We start from the raw sequence: 13,022 nt of genomic DNA, 5'->3' as shown, positions 1-13,022 counted from the left end.
ATTTAGTTTGTAGAGAAGTAGAACACTGTATGTTTTAGATTGAATTTGTAAGAGTAAAGTTGTTTATTGAGTCTCATTCCCAGCTCACCAAATACTGACGTTTTGGGTTTGTGTTCGGCCCAACCTACCACACAACTAACTTACAAATTGGAAATTGGAACTTTAGTGTGAAAGTTTGACTTTTTGCGGATTTGTGCTTATTCTCTTTAGATAGATATGAAAAAAATAGCTTTTTATCTCAATTTAGTGAGATAATGACCTGTTGCCACAAGAAAACAAAAGGTTAGTCCAGAGGTGCCACGCCAGAGATAAGGGCATTAACAAAAACTGAAAGCATGGCCGTTCTTAGCTTCCACAGATACCAGTTTAATGTCTGTTTGCGAGCTAAATATGACGCTACCGCCATCAGCTGGCTAATGTAGCTTAGCACAAAGACTGGAAACATGACTGGAAACACTGTTTATCTTTACAATAACTGAAGGCAACAAGTCCTTCTATGTTGAAGTCGAACGGATCATCGAGATTAAATAAATGTTTTGTTTTGTTTATTTACAGAACACATCAAACAATGCAATATCAATATACACATAAAACTGTTCACATGTAGCATGTTATACACACAGAGGCACAGTATGAGATAAGTATGAGGTACAGATAATAGGTCATGATAACAAAATAACAATGTCAGAATATCAACAGGGCTGTACGGTGGTGATGGTGGTCGTAGGTCCCTCTCTGGATAAAATGGCTGCCCAACACGAAAAGTCGAAAGGAATAATATATCTCATATGCAATGTTAGCAAGCACTCAACTGGGGTAATAAGCAGCTTTATCTCTGTCCCAGAGTTACAGATACAATGTACCATTGTTAATGTAACAGAGACATGACTCATTTATTTGTTTAATTCCAACACTGTGCACTTTTCTTTCTTATGAGAACGTTTAAAAGACCATCGAAATTACAGCATTTATACTCCATATAGCAGCTTATGTCTTTTTTTTATATATCAAATCAAACTTAAAAAATAAGGGCATTGATACATTGTTGATCCTGAAACACTGCAGTGTTGTTTATAGAACAACATTAAGTTAAAATCTGGCATCTGGCACAAAGTACTGATGTGTTTTTAAGCATGTTGAGTCAATATATATATATATATATATATATATATATATATATATAAAATAGGGTTTAGTTATAATATTTTCTATGGTTTCTCTCATTTCATCACAAACCTGCACACTTTTACTAAAATGTTGCAGACAGCTTTAAAAGTGGTCATATTCACATACACCTTAAGAAAAAGGTTATTAAACATGTTCAGAGGAGCCAGATACATGCTGCACATGTACAGAAGGCCGTGGGTTTAAAAAAATAAACATTTTACATTGCATAGATAAAATAAGATAGGCCTGTTAGCGATGATGCCTATCACAAAGTCCCAAATTACACATATTTTCTGCGATGTTTTTCTGCATTTTTTTACTACATGCTGGTTAAGCTGCACCACTGCAGCTTGAATAAAGTTTGTTTTGGTTAAATATTAGAAAAAAAATACATGCAACAAGGTAGGGTTTTCTTGATTTGTTCAAAAAACTGCTACGCAGGAATAAGAAAAGCAGCCTTTTTGTTATGTACTTAAAATACGTTGAGAATATATCTAACTGCATACGACATTACAGTTGAACACCAGTAAAAAAGGATTACACATTTCTCATGCTTTAGTTGTTTTCTTATTTGGCTACTTTACAGTTTATTTTACAAGAAAGAAAAACAACAGAATAAAAGGTATTTATATTCTTATATTAAAAGATGTCATTAAATGTCCTGGTGCTGGTAAGTGGTCATTGTGTATGTAACATCCAGTTAATATCCAGGGTTAAAGTCCAGGTCATCATCATCTTCAGTCCATACAGTTTGTTCTTTATTCAGCCTTTAAGTCTTTATTTCTTGCTTCTACACTCAGTAAGTCTTTTCCAGGTGTTCGGCTCAGTCCGCGGGCCTACTTACTCTTCTGCGAGCCGATCATCACCTTGGAAACAAAGTTGACGATGGCGCTCGCTGGCTGCTCGGGGTCGTGCTCCGCAAACAGGTGACATACATTGTCCGTGGAAGTGCCAGTTTTCCTCGCCACAAAGCCAAAGATCCTGCACAAGTAGATATAATGCTTAATAACAGCACTGTCATCTGCCTCAAACAGACCACGTCACTTTTAAAATAACTGCTTTAATGCCGCTCTGGTTGTAGCAATGTAATAATAATGATAGTTTACTTACTTTGCTGAAGGGCAGCCGTCCTTTTTCCACCTGTGAGCAGAGAAAGAAGATAATAGTGTTACCGGCTTGTCACACTGAACCTTACTTTGCGCCTGCACATTCGAAATTAGCAGTGACAATGTGCAATTTATTCTTTTTTCTTCAGTTTTTGCATTACCTGCCCTTGTTGTGATTTCAATGCAATAATAACGGGTTTGCCTAACAATAGCCCTTCAAACACACAAAAAGTTTAAATCAGCAATACTCACTTTCTATCTTGAGGATCCAATGCGCAAAATATGACCGTATTGACATTGTAGTGCCTCCTGAAGAAGAGCCTAAAGGGAGAAACGGGGTTGGTTATTGTGAGATGAAGGTCTCTGCATGTACCGTATGCATGATGTGAATATGCCTGTTACTGCACTCACTTCCTCTGGTTGTCAGTGAGGGTAATTCCCTGCGAGGACACCTTGAAGTGGACTACAGTAGAGGTTGGTGGAGGGTTGGACACCAGTGTCATGCTGGTGGCTTTCTGCACCGCCTGGACGCCCGTCAGAGACTCCATCTCCACGGAGCAGAGGTACCACACATTGCAGGCTGGGGAGCACACATTCAAATTACACTCGGATCACAGGTGCAAGTAAGAGCAGAGTAGAGCAAATGTATTTGGTGACTCAGTCCGTAATAACAGGACAAAGAAAAAAATGTGTGGATGAGCACTAATTTCTAAACAAGTCAGTGTTTATGTACAATGCAATCATTTCTGTCATAATGTCTATTTGAAGCAAGTGACGCCTGATTACCTGCGCCCTGTTTTAGCAGCTCAGCAGCAGAGTTGGTGACTGATTGTGAGGTAGTCTCCACAACATCTTCAAGGGGATCTATGAACAAGAAAAAGCAAAAAACGTCAGTGAGATTATACAGGAAAAAACCCACAACATCAACAAACGAATGACCAGACAGTTTAGCAGACAGATCGGCAGATCTGGGTCACCGCAAAACCTAAATAATGTTTATTTTCTATTCTAACCATAATCCTCCGCTGTAAAATTAGACCTGTGACTGACTTGGTGTTGAACGTTTACCTCTGTCAGGTATGATGAGTTTGCAGGGCAGGGCCAAGGGGGTGATTGAATGTTGGCAGACCAGCGCGGTTAAGCTTCCTGTAGAACAACAAGAGATCAAATTATTATAACAATGTTATGTCTTGTTTTTAATACTTTACTGACTGTTTACAATGGCGTATTTTTGCACTTGTCACATACATAATTAGGGTTCATTCAATTTACATTCTAAGAGTAAAAATTCAGGACCTTTCAAGCACTTTCAAGGCAACAAAACCTTTACATTTCCCGACTTCTGAAGCCTTTATCACCACATCTAAATTGTTAATATTAATACAATTGTAAAAAATAAGATTTACAGAATTACTTCATATCGACATTGTCACTTTGTGTATTTTACCAGCTGTTCATAATGACTTTAATTGTATGTTTTGATCAAGATTATTTAATTGAATTAATTTTATTTTCTTGTAAATGAAATATTTTTCATGTTATATATGCAAATTCAAGCATTTTCCTACACTGTATATTTTAAATGTTAACTTTGCTTTAAAAACTGATGAACCTCAGAATCACAAAGAAAAGTAGACTATTACATTTAAGTTGCACAAGCTAAAAAGTTTAAACAATTTAAAGCAGTTGTAGAAAGCAGTGGAACTCAAGACTGCCATGAGTTACATGTTCTTTACAAGCGTGTGTAAACTTTTGACCATGATCGTATTTCTTTATCAGGATGTAGTTAAATATTTTTCTGGCCTGTGTGATTCATGTAACTTTGTCACTTATTTTTGTTTTATTCAGTTTGCAATTTAAGAAACTACATCACGTCTGTAATGCAACGACTTTTACATAATTAAATCAGTGAAGTCTGGGAAGTGGTACGATGCACCACGGACCAATAGAGGGCAGTATGGTGCATGAAGTCTTTGACTTTGGTGCAGTGTAGCCAAACAGCCAGGAAGCGTCACTCTTGTCAACAAGCTGTGAAGGAAGAGGTTTTAACCAACTAGGTACTCACCAAAATAAGGCTCATTAGGGCATCCCTTCAACCGCACTCCTTTCTGCGTACACTCAATCAGGAAGTGGCGAACTAATTCGTTGGATAGATCACCCCCTGTTTATTAAAAAGGGACACAGAGGATACAGAAAGAGATACGAGAGATAATTACTTTCACAAAATAGTCTCTAGGTCTGTCCTCTGTTTGACACCAGTTGAATAACAGCTCCCAAGCATTGACCTCAGCACAACACGTTATTTCCCTGCCTTGAAAAGTTACATAAAACAGATTGAATCACTACATTCAATCTCTCCAGAGATTAATGGGATTACGATTCAACAGAAGCGCCTCCAAGGGGGCATGAGGAATCTATGTGAGGAATGTCCTGACACAAAGGCTTGGAGAAAGGCCCGCTCCTTAAGGTGGGTTGGGTTTCACACTTATAAGGAGCCACAATGCCCTAAGCTGAGAGTGCGGAGAAGGACCGTGTCATGATGTCACCACAGGTGCCGTTGGACTGCGACGAGGTGAAGGAAAACAAAAGGACAGGTGTGAGGGGGGGGGTGAAATGAAAGGGTTGAACGCTGTGGTTGGGCTGGTGCAGGAAGGGCATAAGGGCATCCTTTGAATCCTGTGTGGCTTGTGACAGAAAATACACCTCGTAAATAATCCAACCCGTTTCTGATACACATCGCATTGCGTGATTGGCCTGTTTTTGAACAGGAAGAATGATGTGTGAATCTCTATCACTACTCAATCCAGCCTTTGTTTTCATGCTGAAACATGGCCAGAGAATGTTTGGCCAGATTCCTCTGGAGACTTTGTTTCCTTTCCAAAAAAAAAATCCCTCCCCGTAATTCCCGAATATGCTAAACAAACAGACTAAGAAATAAATAACTCAGCGGCCAATTCTGACCCGAGCTGCTGGATATTACACATATAGCAGACAGAGTTATGTGGGGCAGACAGCCTCCCAGGAAAGGGCCCTGGGATCAGAGTAGGCTTATGGACCCGGCACATCCTTTGTTCGGGGGTGAAACATTAGCTGTACATCTAAGACTATCAGGCAAAAGGGGTCTGTTTGGCTTCATCGTGATGATGCCCAGGAGAGAAACACAGAGTGAGGAGCTCTCACACACAAACAGAGGGAGGTGCTCTCATGTTCCAGCACGCAGGTGAGTACAGTGGGCTGTAACTGTAGATGGCTTTGTGTGGGACTGTGTGATGTATGATTCCCAGGGAGTCTGAAAATACTGGACCGATCTCTGAGATCTTCACTATGATAAATGAAAGACTAATTTAATCTTTTGGGAGATACACTTTTTAGCTTTCTTTCCAGGAATGAGATCAACAGGTTGAGCCCAGTGTTATGTCTGTGTATCAAATAAGGAGCTGGAGTCAGGAGGATTATCAGCAGTCATCCCCACGTTACCAGGGTCCAGTGGGAAATAAATATCAAAGTTGGTCTTAACAGAATAAACTCCCTGTTTAAAACAGAAAGTTGTCATTTGCATCCACTGTACCTTTCTTAGTCTGTTGGAGAACTGACGGTGGTGGAGTAGCCACCTTCATTGCCAGTCCATAGGCCCCTCTGAAGGAATGGCTGTCCCGCACGATAAAGCAGCCAGGCTCCTTGTCCTTCAAGACTGATATAGCTGCATGAAGACAAACATGATGGTGAAGCAGATCTACAGATCAAGTCTCTTTTCTTTTATTACCTCGGAACTAAAGTGAACACTGGAAACCTACCTTGATCCCTTGAGATATCTGGCTTGTACCAGAATTTGGATGTGTCCTGCACAAATTTTACAGTAACTTGTTTGCTGGCCAATACATCTAGAAAACATGCAAAACAAAAAAATTAAGTACAGTTTTAGTTCGTGTGCAAGCCACGTGACACCAATGAGGCTGTTAGATTCATTACGAGACTGAAGCTTACCTGGCAGAGGTGAGGCTGTGCCCGGCATCTGAGCTGAGAGGTCGGGCAAAACATTGGGGAAGGGAATACTCAGAGAGCTTCCACTGTGGGGACTCGAGAACCCACTGAGGGCTGGAGACGCTGTTCCCAGCGAATGCTCCCCGTCTGACGCCCTCTTCTTCTCGGGCAGAAGCGGAGGCTGTATCTGAGGCAGCTGTAACTGACTCTGCCCGTCTATGGTGGTCAAAAGTTCCCTGTCCATGCCCCCATTTCCCAGCAGAGTAGAGGTGGAGTTTGAACAGTCTGTGCCATAGCCAAGACCTGAGTCTTCCTGCTCGTCAAAGCTTTGAGCGGGACTGCAGTTGACAGCGTATCTAGCCATGCGGCTTCGTTGGCTGCTCCGAGGGGAGCTGTGGGCGTTGGGGGCAGGGTGGATGTGGGGGTGGTGGCCATAGTCCAGTGACATGGAGTGAGGTGTTTGTCTGGCAGAGGGGTAGCTGCTCAGGGAGGAGTGGCGGCTCAGGACGGGATGCTCTGGCCAGGACTGGTTCATCGATGAACTTCAGGGGGGAATAAAACAATGGCCATAAACATACTATACTAAACAACAGAACTATTAAAAGTGCAACGGTTGAATCTCAATTTTCTGATTTCTGATTCATATGGGCAAATTGAAAATGAACATTAAAACAAGTGGATAGAAATTCATTTCTAGAGACTTATCGTTTACATCAGTTAGCACTGAAGCAGAGGACTTGTAAATATAAAAGTGCCGCTTGTACTGTCGATCCCACTGTGAATCAACACCACAGTCTTAAGTTTATTCTGGAAATGCTGCTCTGCAGCAGTAAAAAATGGTCAATTCTACTTTAAGGTTCAGAATCGGACCGATCGGTACCTGTCCGTCCGCTGAAGGGTCCCAACAATAGAAGCAGAGTGTGTGGCGCTCAGCGTCCTGTGGCAGTTGATGGAGGCGTCTGGCAAACCGTCAACTCCACCGTGACTGATCATCTCTGAATATCCCCGGGGTTCTGTTTGAGAGCAAGACAATCAAATCAAGCAGCATTTATTGATCAGATTCATTTTTGTTTCAAATGTTGAATAAAGTACAAACTTAGAGTAAAATTAAGAAAACATTAACTTGATGAAACAATTGATGTGGAAAATGGAGTGTAGAAGAAATCCCCTGGGAGAGGACTTGTCAATACTGGAGTTGACATTAAATGAAAACTGTCCACACGGCCTTAAGCGTGGCCGTCTATCTATATAAAACCAATCACCAATTTACCCTGCCACAACCGAAAGGGTCCACATAATGTCCCTTTGACATAATTATCTAAAAGCTTTCTCTTTTTTTGTTTTGTTTTTTAAATCAGCCCCAATCCAAAGCTCATGTTCCAACTGAGGTTGTGCAGCCAGGTTTTCTCTTGTTTTTAAACTTTTAAAGGAACGAGAGGTGCAAAGCTGAAAGAGTTGCTGGTTTCTTCTCATCCCTATTTCCCCTCTGTGTACACAGAGACACTTTCATGGGGGAAGAAAAGTTTTTTGTGTCATGCTTCCTGACCCACAGTAACCATGGAGATGTGGCAGGACTGAATGTGGTAATTCTCGCCCGGGTGTCTGAGGAGGTAAGAGGCACAGCAGGGACACATATCTGCTTCTAGGCCCGACAACCTTTAATCATACTGCGTATGACTGTGGAAACAAGTCCAACTGAAGTGGAAGTAGAATGAAAATGAAACTAAAGGTTGGGTTCATGGAGATATCATCCATCTGCGTAGTTCCCAACGTGCACAATCTTGTTTTTCCATGACAACATTGGTCCAAAAACATATGAAATGAATCACAGCTAACTCGGGGGGCAACATTCAGTATCATCATCACCAGGCACCAGCCAGTTTTATATTGTTTGCGATAGTTCTTTGATGAAAATTGAGGAAACAATTAAACATGAAAGGATTTTGAAACTGACATCAAAGTCAACAAAATGCTATAAATGCACAACTCTTTCCATCTCTGAGAATCTTACAGCCAGGGTGTGTTCCACCTCGGATAAACACCACAGAAAAACAAAACTGTCCAAAAAGAAACAAAGGACACTTAGTTTAAGTCTAAAGAACAACACTGTTAAGTCTGGAAAAAAAGGGTTCTCTCGAGGCCGTGACCACGCAGACATTCCCCAAAAACCAAACATGAAGGGCAGAGACTGGTTGGGAATCTCCCCGCTCCTGCACTCATGAGGCGTCTTTGTTTTCAGCCTCTGTCTCAAACCGCTCAAATTCCACAAACAACAATGTTGCCATTATTAGGTAAAGCAAGGGGGACCTGAAATAGCTCTGTTTTAATGAGGTAGTGGATCCACACATGTAGTCACAGGACGCACATGAAAGAAGACTCTTGCAACTACCTACCACTCACTGCATGTCTTTCTGTCACTCGCTACATTTAATTGGTTTAGGGGGGAGAAACACAAGACAACAAGAATAGAATAACACAAAGAAAATAATCTTAGAGAAGACCTCTTACGCATTTTCTTGTTTTTCCTTCTTTGTTTTATATAGCTTCTTTTGCATGAAAAAGATCTTGAAAAAAGAAAATGTTCCAACTCTGCACCAACAGAAGCTCCCTTCTCCCACAGAAAACACTGCTCCTGAAACGCCTCGTCAGTAGTCTTGCATTTAATTGCGTGACTTTGTGACATCACACTACATCACAGAGTCACACATTTGCTTTAATTATGCCCAGTGGCTAGTTTGTTAGCATTGCTGGCTCATGCATGTGCTGACCAATCAGAGCAGACTTGATATTCAGGAAGGAGGGCCTTAAAGTTCTTCACAGCAACTTGGTCAACTGGTTAACCTCTTATAATGTCAGTCCTATAATATCACCAGAATGACCGCTCACTTCCTCTTACTATTTTCTATTCAGAAGCTATTTGGCTGTTGCTACTAGCAAGTTAGCTGTGCAGCTAATGGCCCTATAGCTGACTCGAGTCTGCCCGGACCGGGAGCTTGGAGAACTGGCAACCGGGCTCAGCAGCCTCCTAGTAAAAACAGCCAGACAGGGACTGGGACCAGACAGAATAGGCTGGGGCTAAGTAGTAAGCATGTTAACTTCAGTTAATATCTTTACAACACATTCATCTGAAGTCAAAATTGTTTTTTCTTCACATTTTGTTGGTAATTTGAGTTCATTTTTGAATATTTTAAGCTAAAATTATCACGTACATCTTACATATTGCACCTTTAAATTCATAGGCGTAGAGAAAAATGTCAAGTGATATTTTTATTTCATAATGTAATGACCTTTCTGGATTCTGTAATGTACCAGCAAATTATTACCGGGGTCTTTTCTTAAGTGCTGCTGTTAAAATGCAAATAACGACCACTTTCTTCCCTCAGATTGAAAATTACAGCTTCATGGGATGTTCTCGTTTCTCAAAATAGTGTGTTGAAGGGATTTGAACCTACCGTGGTCTGTTCTGTAGCCTCCATAAGACTGCATGCTAGGAGATGGTGTTTGCCTGAGGTGGGTCAATTCCGAAATATTTTTCACTGAAACCACAAAGAAAAACAAGGACGGGGACATTTAATCAAACCTGACAAACAAAGCTGGTCGCAAATACATGCAAAATCAAATGCTCAGATAAGAGAAACCTATTTACACTGACACAGGAAACATAATTACCATAAGGTGTTGGCGGAGAGATGGGGAAGGCGGGAGTGGGCGGAGTCATGTCACTACCAGCCTCGACTCCACTGTCCACGTCTGGGCCCTGAGCCCTGTAGTCAGCACTGTCGCTCCTGAACAACATGTGATGCTGCAACAGACAACACACACTTGTAACCAACCACAGACAGTAGAGCGATACATGGAGTGGGGAAAAAAGACACACACATGCTGTGTTTACCTGTGACTGTGACACACAGGGGGAGTACGTCCGCTGGCCCCTGTAGTCCTCCGTCCCACCCCAGAAGCCTGGGTGATCTGTGACATCACTTCCTTGGCGACTCAGACTGCGTGTGACACCCAAACGGCCCTCACCGGACTGGACAGCTGGATACACACAGGTGGACAGCAGAAAGCAGATCATTAAATGTTAACAGATTTACAGGATGACTGCCTTCAAGGAAGTAAAGACACTGGAAGGGAAAAACAACAGTAACCTTTGGTACTTTTTCAGCTGCATCTTCTTCTAGTCGAGACACAATGTCCTTCTACTCTGATAAAGGACCATGGTTGAGAAATATGGGATAAAAACCATCACTAAAAAGTACTAAAAGACCACATGGCAGCCATTTTCCTCTGTCGTATTGTGTTCCAGATTGCGAGTCCTATAAACACAGGTAATCTGACATAGGTATGATTTCAACGCTTCCTCATTGATCACAATCTGAGAAGACAATGGATAGTGAAAATCTGGAGGGAAATCAGACCATATTTTAAGGTGAAACAACATATTTTAGACCTGTTAGCTTAAATATGACAACAGCTAACATTAGCATTCAACCACTTCCTAACACTACCATTTAATATGCTACGCTGTGTGATTCAAAAGGCACAAATTCTACAACATCAACACACATCTTAAACACATTTATTTGAACCAGGAAGTAAAACACACTGGTTGTAATTAAAGAGTAACATTAGCTAGGAAGTGGTTGAACGCTAATGTCAGCTAATAGGTTATCGAATATGTTGTTATACCTTGAAAGACGGCTCAATATCCCTCCATATTTTCACTATACATTGACTTTTACATTGCTGATCATTAAAGAAAGGGTGAAATGATGACTTCACTGCACTTTTAATGTGTGGAATTTTAAAGTTTTGAATATAGTTTGCTCGAAAACAAAAAACAAACATCATTAATTGCACTTTACTAAACTGAACTGTGCGCTCTGGCGATCACACTATTTTCAATTCACACGTTGACGTAGACAACTTTGTAAACTGGCGTGGCTACTTTCATGACCATGTAAAAAGGTAGGGACTGATGACATCTTAATTTGGTCAGTCCATAAAGTAAAAGGCACCCTGGGGTCGTGTCTACAGCTGACATGTTTTCAGTGGACAGCTGAGGAATGCTAGGGGTCTGGCTGGTGGGCTGGAAGGTGTGGAGTGTGTGTGTGTGGGGTGGGAGGGGGTTCAATGTTGTGACTACTCTGAAGAGTGAAGCCACTCAGCACCAGGGTGTTAATTTGAGCCCTCCCAGCGAGCTCCGACCTCTCAGCTCTGAAGAATGCTAATGGAGCAAGAGTGCTAATGCCGGGGATCATTAGTCACTTTGTCTAGGGCGAGTATGGATGACACAGACAGTGCCATGCATACTTGGCAGTGTTTCTCCATACATGCATCACTTTTATTGTACATCCCTCTACTGGATTTTGACACTGATCTGTGTAGATCCAGAGAATGTGTTTTCTTTTAAGAGGCATGAGAAACAGTCATGAGACAAGCGAGCATGGATCTGAACGCATCTGAACTCTCTTTCTCTTTAATGACTCACTATCAGTTCATCACTTATGTAAGCTAATATGCACTCAGGAGTAGAGCTTTCGAGGACAAATTCAGTATTGTGTGGCAACACCATACCATAAGGTCTTCAGCTGGTTCAAATCAATGAGCAGGAGTGCATTAAGGCAGCTTCTTGACTTGTCAGGTATTTAATTAATTTGATTTTTATCTGGTTATTTATGCTATAAGTTATTTATCTATTCATAGGTTTCAAAACATCTTGTCAACGGACTGCAGTTGAACCAGGCATTTACAGTATGTTGATTGTGTGTCCGACTACACAAATAAGTCAAATGAAATGATCTGATCATTAACTGTAAATGTACGACAATATGGTGATATAAAATAACATATCTAAATATATGATTTTATTCTTAATGTCCATCCAATCCATTCATTAATTTATTTAATATCATAATAAAACCACAATGATTGATCAAGTGGATACTGATAGTAACATAAGGTGCTGAATAAATTCAGTATCAACATAATTAAAATGTTGCATCCTGGGAGTCATGAAGTTTCTCCTGCCAGCTTTACTTTACTTGAGCCTCAGGTGGAGCTCAGCCCCCACCTCCCTGACTTCTTGTCACCTCTCATCAGCTGCTGCATGTCAGCCCCAGCTCCCTTGACACAACACAACTACTGTAACCTCCCACCTTCATCTCTCTTTTACTACACCTCCTCCTTCACACAGCCATCGGTGTTAAATAAGTGAGAGGAAATGAATGAATTAATGACAAAATAGTGAACAGTTAGTAAAAGTTATAACAAAATGGATACTGGATGCAAACTTTAGCCAAAAGAGCTTCAATCTTAAGGTCAGTATCAAGGTTAAACACATTTGATCACAGAACAACTGACAGATGATGATGATGTTTATAGGCAGTGCTGCGAGATGTACGCACAAGCAAACATGCTCTCACAAGTTTAGTACGTGTAAAGATGTCTGTTAGGAGCATACTGTACACCACTTTATACTGCACACTTGTGGTCAAACTACAAAAAGGCTAACCGAGACTTAAAACAGCTTATAATGATGCCTTGAGAATATTACTTAAAGGACAAGTTCACCCAAAAAAGAGAATTCAGTCATTAGCTACTCATCCCCATGGCAAGGGAAAGTCAGGTGAAGCTTTGTAGTCTGCAAAACACTTCTGGAGCTTCGAAGCAAAACAGCGTTCCAGCATCCTCCTCAACGGCTAAAGTAGATGGGGTCTTGTTTTTAAATGTTAAAAAAATGACCAAAAGAAGAAAAAAAAATGCATA

At 41.0% G+C, this 13,022-nt stretch overlaps 1 protein-coding gene across 1 annotated transcript in view; it reads right to left on the bottom strand.

Annotated features, from left to right (window-relative positions):
- Positions 1-528: 528 nt before the first annotated feature.
- Positions 529-13,022, bottom strand: part of tns3 (tensin 3) — a 36,307-nt gene continuing 23,813 nt past the window's right edge. The window contains exons 14-27 of the mRNA XM_084369910.1: positions 10,147-10,292; positions 9,924-10,056; positions 9,707-9,790; positions 7,135-7,267; positions 6,258-6,796; positions 6,068-6,154; positions 5,842-5,973; positions 4,339-4,434; positions 3,342-3,419; positions 3,060-3,137; positions 2,685-2,853; positions 2,526-2,594; positions 2,278-2,307; positions 529-2,148 (exon numbers count right to left, since the gene is read on the bottom strand). Of these exons, the coding sequence (XP_084226036.1) occupies positions 2,004-2,148; positions 2,278-2,307; positions 2,526-2,594; positions 2,685-2,853; positions 3,060-3,137; positions 3,342-3,419; positions 4,339-4,434; positions 5,842-5,973; positions 6,068-6,154; positions 6,258-6,796; positions 7,135-7,267; positions 9,707-9,790; positions 9,924-10,056; positions 10,147-10,292 (1,919 nt within the window). The 3' untranslated portion in view covers positions 529-2,003. The remainder of the gene's footprint in view (positions 2,149-2,277; positions 2,308-2,525; positions 2,595-2,684; positions 2,854-3,059; positions 3,138-3,341; positions 3,420-4,338; positions 4,435-5,841; positions 5,974-6,067; positions 6,155-6,257; positions 6,797-7,134; positions 7,268-9,706; positions 9,791-9,923; positions 10,057-10,146; positions 10,293-13,022) is intronic.

The sequence above is a fragment of the Pagrus pagrus genome, assembly GCF_965226575.1.
Source record: "Pagrus pagrus genome assembly, chromosome: 12".
NCBI lineage: Eukaryota > Metazoa > Chordata > Actinopteri > Spariformes > Sparidae > Pagrus > Pagrus pagrus.
Note: the sequence above shows the minus strand (reverse complement) of the source record. Positions and strands in the feature narration are given on the sequence as shown.